This window comes from Balearica regulorum, chromosome 1, assembly GCF_011004875.1.
Source record: "Balearica regulorum gibbericeps isolate bBalReg1 chromosome 1, bBalReg1.pri, whole genome shotgun sequence".
In the NCBI taxonomy this organism is placed as follows: Eukaryota; Metazoa; Chordata; class Aves; order Gruiformes; family Gruidae; genus Balearica; species Balearica regulorum.
The window spans coordinates 188198478-188220643 of record NC_046184.1 but is presented as its reverse complement, the minus strand read 5'-3'; the positions used below and the strand labels follow the sequence as shown (position 1 = coordinate 188220643).

Below are 22166 nucleotides of genomic sequence, written 5' to 3'. Positions count from 1 at the left end.
CTGACATTCACCTTTAAGTTTTAACACTGAGGACATGTTTTTGTAACAGGTATGTAGAGCGCCTTCAGGCAGAATTATTGATTTCTACATTTATATTTTTCAGTAACCAAATGTAAGGGATGATTTTAGCAACGAAAATTCTTGAGAAGAGATTTAAAATTGATTGATAGATTTTCAAACCGACATTCTTCATGTTGACTGCCACCCAAATACTCTGTATTTCTACAGAAAAGGCACTGCAAGTTGTGATGAGCTGCCATTAGATCAGACAACCCAGTCAGTAAAGACTGGACACGGTCCTTCCTTGGATAGATTTTATCTTGCCTAACAGATTAGAGGCCATCTACCTATGAAGCAACCAGTCCAAAACCCAGTTATGAATCTGAATCTGTAATCTGAATTCAGTTAAGCTGAGACATTAACCAGACAGATACAACAGATCTACAGCAATAAGCACACTAAAATAAATAGCTCTTGAAAGAAAATAAAAACAGCACAGCTCATCTACTTATGAAGGTCATTGTTACAAAGCTTCCTTTTCCTCCATGGTTATGTACTAATATTTCTCTGAGAGTCATGTACGGAATAAAAAAAATATAAGAAAACAAACAAATAAAGAATCTGCTCTTGTGGAAGAAAGAGTAGGATGTCCAGTAGCTGTGCATGGCATACCTGTAGGTAGTATCTGGCTGTAAGCCATCTATAGAATAGCTCAGAACCTTCCCAACAGTTATTGGCTGCTTATCTCCAAAGTCTATGCTGTAGCCAAGGATTTCAGATCCATGGTCACAAGGTTTTTCCCAGCTTATAGCAAGGCATGTGGAAGGAGAATAGTGTGGACTTTCAACTTCATCTTCACTTAGTCCTCGAAGACAAGTCACAACTGCAGGTACAGAGGCTGGAGTCATACATGCCACTACTTCACTGAAAGGGCCCGCACCTGCAACATTCACTGCCTGCAAATGTCAAGCAGACCATGGTTACTTTTACAGCAGGGTCAATTCCCGTTACCAGCTTTCATTAACAACAGTTTTACATCTTTACCTGAACCCTGCAATAGTATATAGTGGCAGGCAAAAGCCCTTTCATTTCACAGTTGAGCCCGGGCCCACAATAGGAGATCTGCATGCATCCTTCTACACCGCCCCACTCCAGCCGATACTCTGTGACGTCAGCTCCATTACTCACTGGAACCTTTGAAATGGATACAAATAGTTGGAAGTTAAATTCATTACCTGAAAATAATTCAACCAAACTCACCACATTTATAGTTACCTTCCCGTTTCTTTGCTGATTTTCAATTTAGTGCAATACATATAAATCAGAATGCATTACTGGCCCTGGGTCACCTATAGTTTAAAAACACTGTTTACTGTTGCAGAGACTACTCTATACAAAGTAATTCTGATTTCAGTTGCTTAAATGCAGAGATCATTTGCCCTTTTTTTTCCATACCATTCTGTAACTCAGATACTTCACTCCATCTCAAGGCAACGAAAAGCTGTGTTTAAACAGTATTCCCAGATAGAATCTTCCTTTTTACAAGCTTAATTTTTACCTATTGCATCTTTTTAACCAGATATCTAAATACTATGGGTTTATAGGAAGTCTGTGAGGCTTTTGCTACATTATTACTGATGTGATTATATAAAATTAGATCAGCTTATAAAACTAGCAAATGCACAATAATCTATTGTATTATGTGGATATATTCGCTCTGAGGAAAGATAACTACATTAAAGAAAAATTTCAAGAAGAGCCTGCATCACTCAGAAATGCAATGCAGCAGTTGTGGCAAAACTGTTAAACAAAAGAACAAAGATCTCAAACACTTGCGGGCTGCCAACTCACAGCTCTCATATAATGGTATGATGAATGAATTTAAGGTTCTGCCTACCAAGTACTGGATAATCAGATAAGTATGTTTAAAAATGTGATTAAAATGCAGTCTTAAGCTTTTAAAGTTGAACTTAAAAACGTAGAAGACAGTCACGTTCAGATAGGCGTAACATGGCATTCTTACCTCCCATGACACCTGAGCACATGCAGAAGATCGGCATGCCACTTGGGGGGGCTTGCACTGATCTGGTGGTCCAGGTGCTGTAGTTATTTCACATTTTTCTGAATAAGGTCCAAACTATTAAAAAGGGATTTAGTTAGTTGATACAACTAATTTGTAAAAATAAAATTACTACTTTTTAAATAACAGTTTACCATAGTAGGGACATATAACAGCAGCCTGAAACTTTATATTACTTATAAAATAAATGTTTGTGAACTGTACATTCAGGATTTATTTTGGTATCCAACTATTCTCCAGAATAGCTGCAAGACTCTTCTTCTCTATAGCAAATGCAATCAGAATAAATTTGACACTTCAAACTCTCAGGCAAAACAGGAAAGTGCTATCAAAATCCTTATTTTGAAGTTACATGATGGCTGCACTGTAACATTACACAATTTGTAACTACCTATTTATATCTATCTAAAAGAAAGAAAGAATTCAAAACCAGATAAAAAATTAGGTCAGTGCTTTAAAGTCTTAAGCTGCAGACCTCTCCCCAAACAGTGTCAACTGGTCCTTATAGTTTTATGAAGAGAATGTTATTGAACACATGCAAGCAGCCCTGCCTCTATGTCTTTAAATCAGGACTTTGGATACATAATTAAATAAAACTTGTTCTACAGCAACAATTGATTTAAACACATTTAATACTCCAAATAGAGAAAATATTCTTGTATCTGATAGAAAGTCTACTGAGAAGTTAAACTAAATACAAACCCAAGAGAGTTAGGAAACACTAATTATTATGTTCTAGAACACCAACAGCTGTAAAAATAAAGGTCACTCAATTCACAAAGCTGTATACAGAAAATAATTTACTACCTTACTTCACATGAGATTATTAAAGTTGCCACAATGCTTTGATAAAGTACTTAATATTTCCTAACCACGTCCCAATGCTATTATTCCGATACAAGATATAATTAGCTATTTTCCCTTCATTCCTTCATATTTCATTCATTCCCTTCATATTTCCCCCTTTATTATAAACTGATGTTTAACTGTCTCTTCCCACACAACAATAAGCTATGTGAATCAAATGTATCTACATTAGGAAATCCTCATTTTGAAACTGCTGTTCAATGCTTCTTAAAAGAGAAGATCCTTAATAGTGATTGCAGTCTCTGGAACTAATTTTACTTTAGACTGCCCTCTTACCCCAGCCTTGTTAGCTGCTCGCAGTCTGAAGTTGTACATCCTCCCTGGAAGAAGGCTGCCTACTGTGCATTCAACATCACAGCCTTGGTACACCTCTTTATGTTCATCGGTTTCTGTATGAAACATTTCCAGACCGTAACACGTAATGGGTGAACCACCGTCTACCTGAGGTGGTCCTGAAAATAAGAAAGAAAGAAAAGCTTATTAAATTTTAACGCATAACACATTCGGATCCCTTATACTCACTAATAGTTGTAATAGAATTACCCCAGCGCAGCTGAATTTCTCTTGCTCTTGGTCTACCCTGTAGCCTTGGAGGTTGGCATGGACCAGGAACCACTGCTGGTGTCTGCACCAGTAAAGAATCAGATGCCTACAAAGGAAAGATGGATTAATGAAGTCATCTAGGCCAAAACAAGCACTACCATTATGCCTTAAGTAAAGAAAAATACTTGAGTTAGAAACAAGATCTTCCCTTTTTTGACCTACATCTTCAAATACATGAAGATGCTTAAGTGATCTGGGATGTACTTCTCATAATACCTATATGCTACAGTAATCACACAATATGCAAAATTAACTTTTGCTTTTGTGGTTTGCTACACATGCAAGGGGTAGAATTAAAAACAGAAGTTAAGTATCAGTACAAACCTGGCATGGACGCTTGAAATACGACTTGTTCAATGTAAACTCATTCTCTTTTCCATCAAACTGCAGTTTAATGATTTCTAAAACCTTACTCTAAGGGTTGTATGCTTTCTGTGCAAGATCCTCTCAAAAAGCGAAAGTGGGCAGAAAGGTCAATCAGAAGAGATTAAAACATTGAGATTTCAACTTTTTCATTGCTTAGTAATACTTAATATGCAACAAACTTCCACCTCTGATTTGAAGTGTGTGCAAAAATAGATAGCATAACAACACACAGCAGATGGCATTGACTATTCTGGATGCAGACAGAAATGAGTCAGAGACAACGTGGGGTTATTGGCTTCAGTGCACTACAGAACAAATGCAAAGTTGGTAAGCCTTCTAGTTTACAAGAGAGATGCATCTTAGAGTCTTATTTCACAACTGCTTTCTCCAGAAAGAGTAGATTGGAAGCTCTGCTGCTTTTCAGTTCCTTTGAAATGTATTGTTGCATTGAACAACAGATGCCATTTAAAAAGCAGAATGCTTCTCAGGAAGCGTATGTCCATGACAAGCTACAGAAAAGTTTTATTACATCTTTCCTTACTAATCTTCTGTTGATTTCTGACATCTTCAGAAAGTACCAGGACTTTCTGAAAGTTACTTTCTCTTTGGTACTCAAATAACGTTTATTCTAAACTAATGGAGTTGGGTTGTAGGGAAGGAGGCTGGCAGAGCAGAAGCCTCCAAAGACATACATGCACTTGTGGTTAGGTCACTGGGAAGCACACTTGCCTTCCCCCTTCCCTGGACAACAGCAAGCTGAGCTATGGCAAGAGGGAACGCATTGCCGCTCAGCCAGCACTGAAGGAGTCCAGATTTATTCTTAAGACAAGGTGGCTGTGGGCAAGGCTATCTTTGCAGGAGCCTTCTATGCAGAGGAAGAACATCTGAATTCCATATAGTAAAGGGGGGCTGGGGAAGAAATGCAAACTCCAAGAATGCAAGGCTTTAGGATTTTCCAGGAGATCAGCTTGACAGTGAAGCCCTGCTGGAAATCTGTAGAGAGCCAGGGCTGGCTTTATTACACCTGCTGCTGGGAGGAAGGGAGAAGAATACAGCATAGCGTTTTAGCTCTGGAGGCTGAACTACACCACAGAAGTGACAGTGCAAGAGTGTGTGTATGTAATGTATATATATGAGGGAGCATAGTATGGCATATCGAATTCTTTGGGAATACGGAAAAGCAGGGCAATGTAAACATTTTTATTGTGGCTGAGACAGCGTGGGAAGACACTACGGAGCACAACCCTGTAAAGCCTGAGGAAACACTCCTTGCCTGCTGGGCTGACTCGGCTTACTCCACTGACCACGTGGGAAACATTAAATTTACACTGCTGTCTTGTGTTAGGCCTTAAGACAAGACATTCTGTCAACATATCACACAGGAAAAGACATAGTATCTGTTTCCGTAAATAAGAAAAATCACTTTAAACAAAGTATCAGAAAAAAATAGTCACATTTATTTCTCTAAGAAATAGGCAGAAACTTGAAGCACTGTGCATCAATACTGGAACTTTTTTGAAATACAAATTATGGCTATTTTGTTAGGCACTTCTGTACAGTATTTGCTATTAACTACTGGACCGGATATTTTAATTATTAAAAATATTAGCTCATATTACCGTGCTTTGTCCTCCTTCCCCAACGCAATATACACGTAAGCGATAGGAACAGCCAGGATTTAGTCGGTCGCACACATGTTCCCTAGCAGCTCCGCTGTATATCGTGTCCCATTTGTTTCCTGAAAGGTCAGGAGTAAGTGTGCAATGAACCAAAGGCGTAATTTGCCACTCTTCAGTACCAGCCCCAGCAAGTATCCTAGCTTCTCTAAGTAAGTGTGTGCCTGACGTTATCAACAAAATTTAAGGCTTGCTTTGAGTTTCCTGGAAAAAGATCGCATCATTTCACAAAGATAGTTTCCTAGGTAAATTTGTGTAGATCTGCTGAAGTGGAATTATCTTCCTTAGTTGGTATTCACATTAACCAGGAGAGAATTTACTTTTAATGAAGTAGTTATTACTGGGCCAGCAAGCACATTCAAACATTATAACCAAATAAATAGGAAGGGTACAAAAGCAAAATTTTCCACAGAAAAGAAACATTAATTTTGCAAACCGTAACTACAGTTCACAATTGAATAGGCTTGTTCCTGTATTCCTGAATGGCCCACCACCATCTGAAATACTGATTTCATTCTTTGCTATTCAGTCAGATTCTTAAATCAGAAACTCTTTAGCATTCTCTCTCTCTCTTTTTAAGAGATTAAGCAGAGAACCTGGGGACTTTTAATTAGATCTCCAACTCAATACATCACAGAATTTAGAGGACTGGGAATGAAACGTAATGCACAGCTCACTAAATCTGCATGAAAGGCTTGGGTAAATCATTCCAAAAGTGACTTAATGTGGACATGTGATGGAGTAAGGAAAGCAATAGACTAAGTATCAAAAGAACTGCAGGTGAGACCCCGGCAGTGCTGCCATTACAATCTGGGGACAGGGTGCTGTCTTAATCTGATACAGCACTGGAGAAGTATAAACTTTCATTCTCAGTGTGACTGTGTTTCTGAATTTAATAAGGTTACTTAAGAGATCTAGATTTTTAAATAATTTAGCTGGATAGCTTTATGTCCAGTTCAGAAATATTGTTAACTTCCCTTCTGTCTGAAAGCACAGAAAAGCAAATAACAGAAACAGTTATCCCAACTGCATCACTGTTCTCCTTTAATAGTGATAAATGGAGCACTAGTTTTTCTTTCATCTGTCACACATCCAACAAAGCTCCATGGCCCTGTCTTCTTGCCCTAAAACATCTGAAATATGTCATTTCACTTCCAAAAGAACACACACGTAATTAGTAAGTTAAACACGGAGCATGTCTTTCAACATAGAGTTTTGTGGCATCTTCTTTCTAAGCCAGAGGAGAACCCCTTATTTACAAGCATCAACATCCCTATTTTTTTAATGGCAGTCCCTTGCAATAACTTTCCCTAGCATAATATACATTTTACTCTTCCCACAGGTGCACACACGCAGAAGAAAGAACACAGCTGAATGCCAACATATGCTCCTAATACTTACCATTTATGCCTTCAGACATTTCCACAACATATGTATTTATTGCTGCTCCTCCGTTGTCTTTTGGGGGATCTATAAAAACCAGCAATATTCTAACTAAGCGAGGTAAATTAAATGGTTTTGTGGCTTTTGGGGAGAATTTACAAAAGGCAAAATCAACAGCTGACTGGAGATGGGCACTTATTTAGACAGACAGCATCCTAATTAGCCATAGCATCCTAGTTCAGGACAGCCGCAAATCACTCACATTCTCCACTATGCGAAGCTGCCGACTCACAACCCTGCATAATACTCTACAGATGAAGAGTGATGAGCGAATCAGGCACCTGGGAGATGCCACAGCACACATTTCAGTCTGAAGTGCTGTGGAAGACTGCCCAATTATTGTTTCAGGGACACAGATCCTAATGGTCCTGTAATTTGGACTGCAGATAGGAAAAGATTACCACACTAATTTGCATAGAAGACTATTTCAAAAGGATTTAAGACCGGATTTCAAAAACATAAATATTTTGGGAGAGAGTAGAAGTCAGGAGTTCTACACCAAAAACTTAATCTCTTAAATTTTTAATACATCACTAGAAATTGAGTGCACTATCGTCCCTGGTACAATATTCAGGTACAAGACACAAACCTACAGACTTATCTTTGATCTTTCTCAGAGCTGACTTAGAGAATAGCAGAATTAAAATAATGTGGAAACCCCAACATTTTGGACAAAGATAGCACGATACTTCACCACAGAAGGGCACTGCTGCCATAACATGACATTATGTATGTGCTAGATGAAGTAGTGTTGGCTCTTAGGCAAGAGTTACATATCATATCACACCTGCTAAATATTTCTAATATGTTTTGAGACTTATTATATAGCACATAGTACTTTTTTGGTTGGAAGGTAACAAATTACTGCAAATAAAAAATAAAATTACCACATGAATTATCACTTATTTAAAAAAAGAGAGCATTACTGTTCAAAATAATGACTATTAAAGGTTTTATATATAGATATTTTAGATAGTTTTCAATTTACAAATTAGGTATTTTTAACAACTTCATACATTATATATCATCCATAAAAGATCAAGTATCAGGCCCTGATGTAGCAAAGCACCCTGGAAAGATGCAAGACTAGACTTGCTGAGTACTACTTACACTCTACAAGTAACTTTCTTATTATTAATGCAAAAGAATTAAACACACTATTAAAGAGAAATAGGTAAGAAGTTTAATTACCTGCGATGATAAATAAAACCTTTAACTGTTTGATTTTCTACATCACACAGTACTGTTTCACCTTCTCCCACTTCACAGCATAAGGCTAAAAACCCCTGAGCTTAAGGAAAAGTTTCTGAAGATCCTTAGTGAATAAAAAACATTTACTTATCAAAACCAAACACTTTGAAGAGATAGGTTGAACTTGGATCTGCTCTTGATAAAACTCCTGAATTTTGTGACATCTACTTTTTGTGCCAGAGAAACAGAACTTCTTAGTACACAAATTAACACTACTGTTTTTTTAATTATTGTAGTCCCCTGCAATAACAGTCCCTACTACAATTTGTTTATTATTCTTCCCACATAATTACACTATTATACCACAACCCTAAGTATTTTGAATCAGTATCTTCCTCTTAGTTCCATGAAAACAGATCATAATGGCTTAGTTGACTGAAGTGTTACTGAAGTAAAAACCAGCCTTCTATATTCAAATGTATTTAAAAAAATATTTTAGATATAGATATAAAAAATACAAAGGACATACTCTAAACAGAGCTGGACAACAATCTTACCCCAGGTTATTTTAAAACTCTGTGCGTGAATTTTTCCTTTCACTGTTGGTTTTGAAGGTACTCCAGGCTTGTCCGGACAAGTAATGTATTCTACTGTCTCACTTGGACTGCTTTTCCCTTCTGAGTTATAGGCAATGACCTGCAAATATATAAAAAATATTATAAACAGAACAAACAGATTGGCTACAGTATGCTATGCACTGTTAACGGTAAGGTCAAATTAATTTATATGTATGCTTAGATAGCTACATAATAAATAACTAAAGCTACTATATACCTTCATTTTACATTTTCATTAGACCCATAGTTAGACAATCACTACACTGAAATTAAAAATTCCTACAAATTGCCAGCAAAAAAAAAAAAAGCCTTAAAAAACCCCTCAGAAACCTAGTAATTGTGAAGCTGGAAAAAAAAAAAAATTATTTCACAAATCAAATAACCTTCCATATCCCCCAAATGTCAAATGTTGGTGCCTAAAGTTAGGCTTCTACTTAGGACACTTAAGAGGTGCCTGACTGTAAAAGGTAATCAGGACACGCAAATCTCAGTGACATTAATGGAATCTGTGGATGCTCAATATAGCAGAAGCCACTTTATTTCAAGTCAAGGATCTGAAAACTTGTTTCTTTTTAAAACCATCTAAGATACTCAGAAATTAGATAGGTTTAAGAACAACTCTTTTTTAATCAGAGTTGCAGAATTTATTGATAACTAGACATATGCATGAGAAAAAACCTTTATAAAAGCACAGAAACAAAAGGTGATGAAAAAGACATACTGCAAAGAGGCCACTTTTCAACTTTCACTGAAGGAACTTGGAAGTATTAAAATTTTAATTGCAATTCCCTTCCCACTGAGGTAAAAATATTTTCATATAATTAAGTAAAGAGCAAAAAGTGATGCTTTACTAACTCCTGCAGAAACCTGAATAATTGGGATGAATTAGAGGTCTCATGCTACTATAGCACCTTCTTTTAAGGAAATACATTCAGAGATAAAAAACTGTTTATATGGGTAAATTGTATTAACAACAGGAAAGGTGATACAAGCTGGTAACATACAGACAGAATAGATGTACTACAAGAGGGGTGTGGAAAACCTGAGAGAATGCCAGGCTCAAAGGGAGGTGGTTAATGGTTCGAAGGCAAATTAGCAGCTGCTCATGAGCGGATTTTCTCAGCAGTCAACACAATGTCAGATACTATTCAATGTCTTTAGAGGCGATCTGGATGACAGGAGTGAATGCACACACCCCCGCCCCCCCCCCCCCCCCCCCCCAGGTTTGCATATGACACCAAACGAGGAGAGAGAGAGATGCTGGAAGGAAGAGCCACCATACAGACTCTGACAGGCTGGAAGAGTGCATCAAAAGAACTGCATGAGTTTTGACAAAGATAAAGTCTTGTACCTGGGATGGAATAACCCCAGCAGCAGTACAGTCTGGGGTCTGACTGGCTAGTAAGCTTTTCTTTTTTCAGCTCTGCTGAGAAGGACCTTGGGATTCTGGTAGAGAGCAAGCCAAACAAATCAGCAAAGCATCCTGGCAGTAGCAAAGGCAAATTTTTTCATGGGCTGCATCAGCAAGAACTGAGCCGGCAGAACAACGGATGCGATTACGCCACTTTACTCAGCACTTTTTAAGCCACACCTGGAATACCAGGTCCAGTTTTGGTCCTCCCAGTTCAAGAGAGGCACTGGAAAACTGGAGAGAGTCCAGAAGATGGCCAGCCAGCATGATGATTAGAGGGCTGGAGAACCTGACACAGCAAGAAAGGTTGAAGAACTTGGGTTCCTTCTGCCTAAGAAAAAAACTTTCATTGGTGGTATCTAATCACAGCCTTCCAATACCTAAAGCATAGTTACAGAAGAGATGAAGGTACTGTCTTCACAAGGATCTGTGATGACAGGACAAGAGACAGTAGGCACAAAGTGTGTTAGGGAAAATTCTAGCTGCATATAAGAAAAGAAATTAATCACCATGAGAACAGGCTGCCCAGAGAAGTGGTCGAATCTCCCTTGCTGGAAATACTGAAGTCTCAGCTCAACACAGCTAGGACAGAGATGAATTGCCTAACCTAAGGCCCTGCTTCCTACACAAGCTTGACCCAGGTGATCCCCAAAACTCCCTTCCAAGAGTCCAACCTCAACTCTTCTGTGATTCTAGGAAATCAAATCGCTGCTATTTACTTTCTAGTTCTGTCTGCAGTTAGTTTACTACGTATTTCCATTTGTTCCTAGCAAAAAAGCTAAACAACCTAAAAAGAGGTTTTTTGGCTTTTACATTTGTTTTAAAAATGAGCAGAATCAAAACAACAGCAGTTACGTTAGTACAGATTGAGAAAAGGAAATGTGAGCTAACATGTCTCTCAGACATTAAGTCTCCCGATACAGTTTACAAGATTAACAATCATCTGGTTGTCTTTGTGCCCTTACAAATGAAGTTAAACAGGCACAGTTAGCATTTACGTATTATAATAAGGTTTCCAATGGTTATAAAGCTTCTTTCAAAAGCCTTAAGGAATATTACTACTAATTAAGTCTTTCCCCTGTATAATAAAAATTAAAGACCTGATTAACACAACATTTGTTTCTCCTTTATGCCTTGTGAATGAGTGAACAGAGACTTCTGTTTACTGTTTTGTTAAGAAAAATAGGGTACAAACATTGATTTTTGATTTTAATGAGAAATTTAGGATGTTTAAGTTAACTATATATTTACTAGTAATGTGTATGATTAACATGTAGGATTACTTTCAAAGGAAGACTGTGATCAAGTCCTGCAAAAGCTAGCGTCAAGGTAATTAGCTGTTCTTTAGTTTAACTTCATGTGTGGCCGTAACAGTCCTATCTCGGTACAGTCCTTGGAATACACAGTATATTTTAAATTATTTAAATATGAAGTTATGTAAAAAACCCCAAGTACTGGTACTGTAAGATTAATCCCCATCATAACCTTTTCTGCTTAAGAAAGTAATCATATATTCAGAAGTGCTCCTAGCTTATACTGGTTATTTCAACCCAGGTGCAGGACTTTACACTTGTCTTTGTTAAACTTCATACTGTTCTTGCTAGCCCACTCTTCCAGCCTGTCCAGGTCTCTCTGTAAGATGGCTCTCCATTCTGATGTGTTCATCTCACCACTCAGTTTGGTGTCACCAGCACACTTGGTGAGGGTGCTTTCAATCCCATTGTCTAGATCATTTGTGAAGATGAACAGTGTGGGGCCCCATATCAATCCCTAGAGGATCCTACTTCTGACAGGCTGCCAGCCTGAGTAAAAACTATTGATCACCAGCTTCTGAGTGTGGCCTGTAAGCTAATTTTCAACTCATCTCGCAGACCACCAATGCAGTCTGTATCTTGCCAGCTTGTCCAGAAGGCTGTGGAATGTTGAATGTGTTGAATGTTTTGCTTAAGTCCAGGTTAAACAACATCCACTGCTCTCCCCACACAAACTGAAAGTGTTACTTTGATATAGAAGGTGATCAGGCTAGTCAGGTATGATTTGTCTTTGGTGTAGGTTTTTCCCAATCACCTGCTTCATTTGGCTTGTAGTATTTTCTTTAGAGGATTCTTCCACTACTTTCCCAGGGACTGAAGTAAGACTAATGGGCCAGTAGTTCCCTGGGTCCTCTTCTGGGCCCTTCTTCTAGATGGGTATGACATTTGCCCTCTTCTAGTCATCAGGGATATCCTGATCTTCATCACTTTTCAAATACTATAGATAGTGGCCTGGCAACAATGTCAGCCACTTCTCTTAACATCCTGGAGTGGATTCTGTCCTGGCCCATAGACTGATGTGGGTTGAGCCCTTGCAAGAGGCCACAGCCCAGCCCTTCCTCCATCACTGGTGGGTTGACACATGCCTTGTCATAGCTACTTGATCCTGTGATCTGAGGTCCAGCTATGCCGGTAAAGATAGAGGCAAAGAAGCTAGTGAGAACCTCTGCCTTATTGGCATTAGTAGTAACTTGCTTCCCTGCCCTGTGTAGCAATGGGCCTATGTATGTCTTCCCTGTGCTTCTGCTTACTGCTCATGTATCTGAAGAACTCTTGTTGTTCTTGACATCTTTGGCCAATTTCAGTTCTAGCTGATCCTCAGCCTTCCTGACTGCATCTCTGCATGTCCTAGCAAGGTTCTTGTAGTCCTCCACGGCTATCTGGCTGCCCTTCCACAGCCGGTATGCTTTTTTGCTTTTAATCACACCCAAAAGCTCATTGTTAAGCCACTGTTAAGCCAGACTTCATCCTGAGCTAACAAGTTCAGCCCTCAAGACTTATTAGAATGGGATCAGCACCATGGTACTACGAATGATTTACTAACTTAGGCTCAGTGCTATGCTAGCACTGACAACTGTTTTTTTGATCAAAGTTGCTCCTTACCTCAGCATTTTCAGATGTGTTTAGAGTCTATCAGAGGACCCCATAGTTACACTAAGTAATATTACCTGGTTATATGCAGCACAGAAGCCAAATAAAACCCCCCGACTCTTAAGAACATTGATTTATGACCTGGAATTTCAAGATACCCACAACTGTGTTACACCCTTGCAGAGGTTCTTATTCCTTCAGCAGAGACAATTAATGCAGCAGGTGTTCAGCTGATAGGTAGTTTTAAGAGATTAAAATTGTAAGAAACTGGCATCGAATTTAGTTTTCCTTAAAAAAGGCCCTCCCCACTTCTGAGTCAATCTCAAGCTACTCTGGTGAAAAAAAAAACCCAAAACAAATATATGAAAAAATCTTACCCTAAATTTGTATTTTGTACTACGTCTCAAGTTCTTCACTGTGTAGGTAAGATCGTCACCATCGTATTTTGGCTTGAAACCATATCCCTGCAGAATTAAACATGATTACTTGAAACATTGTATTTGCCACGTAACATACTTCATACAACTAAATTACTGTTTCAGACTGTAACTGTTATGCTCCCCTGACAAAGTAATAAGTGCACCTTCATTGTGTAAACATAAATTTTTTTTTTGGAGAGGGGGAAATTAATTCACTATTTTCCAATCAGAAGAGGAGAAAAGAACAGTAAAGAAAATCATATACAGTATCAACAGAAATTATACCCAACACTTTCAAAGGGTAGAATAGGACTCATTTTAAAACAAAGGTGGTTAGGCCAAAATGACATCTAGAGGGACCACACTTCATGATGCAATTACTTTGATCCTGCTCTTGTAAGGCTTAACGTTCACATGCAAATTCACAAATTAAAAGCAATTTAAAAGTCTTTCCAGGATTGGGTCTTAATAACACTAATAATGATTACTGTCACAATGAAAAGGAGAAAGCAATGTGGCTGTATGGAAAATACAGTTCCTTGTAGAATATTCTAGCAAAAGTAATCATTGTTACACTTAATACAATAATGTATCAAACACACATTATAGTCTCTTTTCTTATTAAGTATTCTAAACTTACTGAGTTCTCATCCTCCATCTCTAATATATACGAGATTCCTTCATCTGATGGTGTTCCTGAGGGTTTTGTCCACTGTAGGGATAACCAAGTAACTCCAGCATTAATCAGCAAAGGACTTGCTGGTGTGGTCGGGGCAGTGCCTGAGGTATGATACAGGACTTCTTCACTAAAACCACTGTTTAAAACAGACAGTATGTAAACTAACTAGACACAATAATTAATATCTAGAAAAACATAATTCTTACTAAACACAGCTATGACAGTTTCTTAGACATGTGCACAACTGGAAATCACAAGCTGGTACATGCAGACGACTTAACTTGCCCATGAGCCTTGTCAGTAACAAAACATCTGAAAAAGTCAACATGTTCATAATCGAAAGATTCCTTTGTGTGATATAATTACAATGTTTTGCTAACCAAAACGTTTTGCTTTTCCATATTAAGTTATTATTCTAAAACAGTAGAGCTCTATATGCAATAGTATACTAATACCACAGTGTCCTTCCTATTCAAAATGAAAACATGAAGACATAAAAGCATATATGGGAAGACCTCAAAAAAAATGTCGCTTCCCAGGCAGCAATTATGTGCTTCAAGTATACTGTTTCTCTAGTGATTCAGAAAATAATAGAATAATAGCCTCATTCAATGTTAAGTTACTTTAAGAGTTCCAATATGAAAGTCTAATTGCAGAATAAATGAAGTAGAGTGTACACCAGTGAATCTCCTAGCACAACTGTTAACCTTATCTGATGATGCTTAGAAACTCCTTGAAGTGAAAATACAAATAAGTTACATAAAAAGACCTACTGTGAAACAGAGGGATGCAAAAGTCAGTAAACGAGTACTATGCTTGCAAAGGTGGTCTGACGTGTATCCAGCTAGACTAAAAAAACCCCACCTGTTCTCAGCTGGCATTTGCTGCTTCTACACCAGATCTGAAGAAACACTTAGAGGCTTAAGAGCTAATCTATTTTTTTAACCACGTGAAGCTAACGTCAAAGATGTAATTTTAATCTAAAAGCTGGGCATTACCTCAGTGACCATCAGGAAGCCCTGAAAACAAAATTCTCCATATGGCTTGAACAACAGTACCAGTTAAACATCTCATGTGTTGGAGCCTGACTGTCCTGAAAAATCCCAATATAAAGATACCTCAACTTCACTTTCTCTCTTATGCAATCTACATTATAATAATGCACAAGTTGTAAATTTTGGTCTGCTCTAGAGTCTTTTTGCCATTAAAAATCATAACAATAACAATAAATCTTACAGACAACGCATTATCAAGAGGGTTGATAGCACCCAAAGCAGACATACAGTCTGTGCGGATGTGCAGACTGTGAAATAGATTGTGAAGCAACAAGTGAAAAAGTGCAAAAAAAGAGAAAACTTCTTAAATTTTGGGGGAATAATAACTTTTTTCTTGCAAAAAGTCACAGGAAAATCTCTGAAATTAAGACGATGTGACACATACATTATATCTATTAAAAAAAATTTTCAGCATTATATAGGGAGGCTAGAGAAAGCATGATGAGAGGCTAGACAAATACTAAGCCTATCTCTATTCACGACAAACTATTGAAGAAATCACCTTACAAGCAGATATAAGATAAAAACCCCACACCTTAAAAAATTTATTCTCTTTACTTGATTGAACCACTCCAAAATACACTGAAATTAAAAGACTTCCAGTGATACCCACATTTGAATGACTCTTAAACAATTCTCTTAGAAGTACAATAATGCTATCTATCTTTTAAATAGATTTTATTTTTCCAGTTTTCTTTAGCTACTGTTTCATGTGTGGTTGGAATTAAATTTAAAAATAGATGAGGAACTCAAAGATAAAATGTCTGTTCTTGTTGGTAAAATCATTTGGACAGAATTCTGTCTCCAGATGCCTACGGTTCTCAACATTCTTCATAAGGAATTATCAGGCACTCTACCCTAATATCAATTATTTCAAGAGACTTCTTAATTACATAATACCATAAAGACAATAAAGTGCATCTTTACCAGGCTATGAAATATTGATTTAAAAACCTATTCGGCGTGATTAGTTTAAGAAGGGTACTTAACTGATCAGTGTCTTCTACCAGCTTATGCTGCAGGAATCTGTAACGTGCAGGTATTCCTAGAGGGTACATTTACACTCAGACATAAAAGGGCAACAGGAAGACAGCCTGAGCACTGGACCCTGCTGAACTGCCAGCTCACTCCCTGTCTTTATTTTTTTGAACAGTTCCAACTAAATCTCATCAAGACAAAGTCCAGGAGCAACTCAGAGAATAATTCATTCCAGAAACATTATCCAGAAGGCAGTAATGTAATAAAGACTGTGTTGGAGCACACCGAAAGTCATTCTAGCAAACTATGGTGTCCTCTGACAGTGGTCCAAAGTAGGTGCCTAAGGAAAGACAAGAACGAGCACTATACGCTGCAACACATTCCCTGAGTACTCTCCAAAACCTTGCAACACACGCCCCAGATCTCTTGAGCCAGCTCTGGTTTTCACATACTTAATAGTATGAAGAAGATTTCTTCTGCCCAGCATGAATTACTATCCCACGTCTGGCTCCCTGTTCTTTACGCTGTCCAAGGAGGCATCATTCCCTCAAGCACCTGCTTGTGCCAACTGAAGGATGCACAACACACATACTCTATTTCATGCTATTAAAATACCACTCTGGTGAGCTGCAGCACACTGCTCATAATATTTCAAACACTGAATTAAAAGAAAACAAAAACGAATGCAAAATAGCAATTTTAGGCTGATGGCTAGAGAAGCCTTGTTTTTATGCCACATAGGACCTTAAAGTCCAAGTGCTAGTAGATAGTGGGGACAGTGGCAGTCTGCTCTAGAGATGATGAGCCCTGGTAGTGTGACTATCAGCTAGGTTTATTCACTTTGCCTGAAGACCAAGAAGCATTCCCAAGAACTAACGTACCCAGTAATGCAAGCATAACTTGAGAAACCAGTAATTTTGTGGGGTTCCCCCCCCCCAGTTCTTATATCCTCTACTGAAGTCAGATGTCATTCATTCAAAAATTAAAAAAAAAAAAAAATTGGTGCTCTATAACTTCTGAAAAGTAGCAATTAAAAGTAAGAATGACATCCTAAGCATTCATAGTAAGTTCTAGAACTTCAAAAGAAGTCAGTGATAAAGTAATGTCATATTCTGTCCATTTCCCAGGGTAACAGGAGACTAACAGACACCTTAGATAAAGGGACATACCCAAGTAACAGGACATGGCAAAGAGCCCAATACATAGACACCTACAGGTGGCAGCGGGGGTTCTGCCAGACTTCCTGCTCCAGCAGAGTTACTGACACGTCTTTATATTGTCATCACTAAAGCTCTAAATTTAAGGAGGGCTGATAAATCATGGAAAATTGATGCACCAGCTTCAGGAACTACCTTACATCAAGCACCACGTCAAACCTCCCTGGAACCAAAAGCAACACAAAGCATGGTAGGAGGTACCCTCTGGTCAGCACAGCAGCAGCACAAGCACTGCAGCATTTAAACTACTTAATTATAACCCTTTGGTTGAGTCATTTATCTTTTAGTGTGATCCTCAGAATTTTAGTAAAGTCTTTATTACGTCAGACACAAAAGCCACAAATTGTACTGAATGTGTGAGTCTCTACAATGTAGTGCTTAGCCAAAAATTCCATTACAAGTACATGCAGTAGGAAACACTGCTAAGGTAGCCACTTCAGTGGTCAGCAAGTCTACAAAGACTGAAGCTAAAAACCAGCACAGCCTGAGCTGATTTCACGGGAGAGCAGTCAGGTTGTTTGTGCTATGCTCATGGTCCCCATTCTAGGGGCACTGTGTACAAATATCTGAGCAGGCTGTTCAGGAAATGAGGCTAAGTCTGGCAGAAGTAGCTGTGCTATCCACTTCTAAGAGGGGCTGATATTTGTAGCATATATGGCAAGTATGCACATAACGTAGTGGTTGTAGTATGTAGCCATACCATGCCTGGACAAAACGCATTATGCTGGGAATTGCAGGTTAGCAGAGGTTGGAAGGTATCTCTGGAGACCATCGTGTCCAACCTCCCCTGCTGAAGCAGGGTCAAGTGGTTCCTAGTATACAGGTAATCCACACACCAAATAATCCAATCACATACTGTGAATTAACTATGAGTTGGACTAGATGATCACTGTAGGTCAATTCCAGCTGGAATTTCATCCCCGTTGGACAAAAGACCTGTTTCTTTAAATGTCATCATATGTTTTTTCCTAACTAAGCACACATATGCATTCCATATTTATGTATATTACAGTAATATTTACCTCATTCCCACGTCATTTTTGGCTGCTAGTCTAAAGGTGTATCCCATTGCTGGTGATAGTTTAGTAATCCTATACTGCTTTTGTTGGCCATAATAACACTGGCAAAACTCTCCATTTCCTTTTCCCTAAAAAAGGAATAAGTTAATCACATTATTCACTCTATTATATATGCATCCATCAATTAAAATAACACACAAATGTGAAGTAAACTATTTCTTTAAAATGAAACATAACTCAAGAATCTCCCATATAGTAAGGCAGTAGTATGTTAAACTTTGTGTATATAATGAATTAGAGGCTTTTTTCCTTCCTTTCCATTTCCCAGCTCTACAAGGTTGGAAGGAAAAAGCTATGAAGCTTCTGCAGCTCTGCCATCTCAGGACTGCTGTCCAGGTAGGGACTGAAAGATGCTTGCGGGGAATAATAGATCCACTCCCTTTGTACAAAAGAAAGACTTACAGGAAAATGACCCTTCAGTGTCAGCTCTTGAAAGAAGTATTAGACTACAAGTGAAAAAGCCATTTATAAAAGTGGCAGAATCATTTAATAAGATCTTATTATTTTATATTCCCCCCCTCCAAATTGGCAATAACCATATATTCATAACTGCTTCAGGAATTACATGTTTGTAACATGCCTCTAGACGGAAGTCATAATTTTCACACAACTTGATGTGCATAGTCACATACAATTACTTTTTAAAAAACTACAAAATTAAAAATAAAATAGAATAACTTGCTTACTTCATCCCATTCTAGAAGGTAACTGTGGATTTTAGAACCGTTATCATAAGATGCCTGCAACAGGAAAAGAAGAAAATTAGAGCTCTAACTGGATACAAGACCGCTTACGGGTAAATGATGCTCCCCTTATATGACTGTTTCACTTGCCAAGACAGTCCCAGTTCAGTCTCCATCCAATGAATGCTTATATCATGTTTATGGTGTGGGTTTTTTTCATTTAGACCTTGAAAAAAGTATTCTGGCAGCAGTGTAAAATGCTACTGTATTTTTCTGAGCAGCTAGATTGCAGGTCTGTTCCAATCTTTCCAGACCACTTCATTTGCTTTGCACAGACAAGCCTATGTTCAATAACAGAGGAAGGAATTGGTTCCAGAGTACAGTAGGGCACTGGAACTCAAACCACTATCTCTCATTTGAACTCAGTAACTTTATCTATGAAGGTTCCTTGCTTTTCTGGGAATCCTTCTCTTTTTCCTAAAGTCCACGTTTAACCCAGTACATGTATTTCCAGTCACAGAACTGTGCCTGAAGTTAGTATGTTTGACAAAAACTTTCTGTCTCAATGAACTGGCATTTTACTGACAAATCCAAAACAATTCTGAAGAACTTAAAATATTTATTTTAAACGTTTTTAAACAGTTCTTACCTTCCACTGCAGAGTAAGAGAATTTTTGGTCCGATTAGTTATCCTGGGCAGATTTGGAGTATCAGGTTCACAACTTACTGTGGTAAAACTCTCTGCTTCTGAAGGGCTCCCCTTTACACAGTTACATTCTACTTGGACTCTAAAGTGGAAAAGAGCCAATAGCATTTTGCTTCAAAATCTGTATATACAGTTTGCAAAGAAAACTGAGTATTCAGAATTAATTTACTGCCCTGCTACCTCATTATTAAAGTATCTCTTTTATAAATAACGGGTAGAAGCACCTTGGTCAAAAGAAGTAATGCAAAAGAAAAAGAGTCCTTTACTTTGGATGTACATCATTATGATCAGTCAGCTTTAGTCTCACAATTACATTTGAAATCTGTCTGTTACTTGCTGTACTTTGGTTGGGAAATAATGGTAACATCTTGCAGGCTCATTATCTGTTGTAGACATACTAATTGGTATTATGAATAATTCTTCTTCTGCAAATGCTTTCATCAGATGAGCACCTTCTGCACTCCTTCAAGACCTTGCTGAGTCTGTTCACCCTGTCCTTTCCTTTAGGAATTAAGCTTCCACATACTTCAGAAGAGTGAATTTTTGCTTCTGTCTCCAAGAGAAAGGGTTTATTTTTCCTAATAGCTTTTCTCCAAAATTAAATACAGGATTATTATCTGTCCTCCCCCTGTGCTCTCCCCGCCTCACCTGTGTAGCTATGCCTTGTCTCCTCCTTGGGTGATACTGCACATTACTTTCTTCTGATTCACCTGTTCCTTTGAAAGAAAAAACATGCCTCCCCAGAAACCTTTACTCTGATCACTGGTATAACACCTGTGTTGCCTGCTTATGAAGATGCAAAAGTCTTATATATTCTTGTTGCATGAACAGCAAGTCACAGGAAATTTGGCTTTGTAGATTTCATCAACAGGGAGAGGGAGACATTTGCAGTGGCTAATACTGCACACAAAGATATTTGTGCTGGCACACAGTTGCAAATGTGTAATTTGTCAGTTATCTTCATAGTCCTGTCTTTCTGGTCTTCACTGATTTTGGGCAGTGTTTGCAGTGGTAGAATTCTGATTAACTCCTAGTTCAGGAAGAGCTTAGATAGCTAAGTCATCTATTCCCATGTATTTTCTTCAACGACCAGAATTGAGTACGAAAGAATCTGAATGTAGCCTGATAAGAAAGGGCTTATACAGGAAAAAAGAATTCCTAGGCTCTGACCCTTAGGCTCCATGCATTTTCAACTTAAACATTGTTGGGTGAAGTGCATAAACACTACCAAAACCAGGAACCAAACCACCGGAAAAACACTTGCTTATGAAGAGCTTTGAGTCAATTTGTCATTCTTCCTTCTCCTGAACCTGTGCTGCAGGCCATGTAGTGGCCCAAATGAAATGAGGTGTGTGATGAAGAACAGACCAACCCTCTTTTGCTTCTGGTTTGGCAACTGGGACAATACCTTGGAAAACGGTACTAAGAGGTACAGAACCCCTCACACTGAGGACCAGGAACGTAGCTCTCCCATTCGAGCAAATGCTAAAAGACTTACACAACAGAAATCTTCCTCCTCCCTACTGCTGATGTTCTAAAGCTCATGTGGAAAGAGACACAATTATTTTTGACTTGGATCACACTCTCCACTTGCAATTATTTCTTGAAAAGACAGTACTTCAGTTCTGCCTTCACAATGTTATGTATTTATAACCTGTTGTATTCAAACTTTCTTTAAAGTCAAGAAATAAGACAACCCTCGAACATGTAAAAAAGGAGGGAAGAAGAACACCCAACTATGTCTTTCCAATCCTATGCTACTTCTTCAGTAGGGCATAGTGAAGCAGCAAATTCTGCTAGAAGAGTAGAATTACATTGAGCTAGAGGCATATTTAGTAATGTGTACGGGGTCAGATTCACTGGTCTGCTGGAGCAAAGCGAAAGCAGCGTAACCTGACCTTCAGGTGGCCAGCAGTGAGCACGTTCCTGTGCAGGGTACCTCCCTCTGCTGCCCCTGGGAAACAGAGAAAGCAAGCAGCATCTCTGCCTGGCTCAAAGGACAGAAAAATGTCACTGTTCTGTCATGACATGAGGCATAATGAGCATGGATGCTGGGTGACGGTGCAACAATTTTCTTCTGTTCTTCAAAATGGACTGAGTGGTCGGCTAAGCCAAAAAAGTTGGTTTGTGACTCAAAGGAAGGCAAGATGTGGTAAACAATCTCTGAAGATTTATGCAAATACACAGATCCAA

General features: G+C 38.4%; 1 protein-coding gene across 11 annotated transcripts in view; it reads right to left on the bottom strand.

The window, feature by feature from the left end:
* FNDC3A (fibronectin type III domain containing 3A) overlaps positions 1-22166 on the bottom strand; it is a 126131-nt gene that overhangs the window by 9126 nt on the left and 94839 nt on the right. For all 11 annotated transcript variants that reach the window (XM_075741850.1, XM_075741857.1, XM_075741848.1 and 8 more), the window contains 13 exons: positions 19917-20055; positions 19271-19324; positions 18528-18652; positions 14217-14391; positions 13535-13621; positions 8784-8922; positions 6994-7062; positions 5536-5654; positions 3491-3596; positions 3224-3399; positions 2024-2137; positions 1045-1194; positions 673-956 (listed from right to left, as the gene is read on the bottom strand). In XM_075741850.1, coding sequence (XP_075597965.1) covers positions 673-956; positions 1045-1194; positions 2024-2137; positions 3224-3399; positions 3491-3596; positions 5536-5654; positions 6994-7062; positions 8784-8922; positions 13535-13621; positions 14217-14391; positions 18528-18652; positions 19271-19324; positions 19917-20055 — 1737 coding nt within the window. The remainder of the gene's footprint in view (positions 1-672; positions 957-1044; positions 1195-2023; positions 2138-3223; positions 3400-3490; positions 3597-5535; positions 5655-6993; positions 7063-8783; positions 8923-13534; positions 13622-14216; positions 14392-18527; positions 18653-19270; positions 19325-19916; positions 20056-22166) is intronic.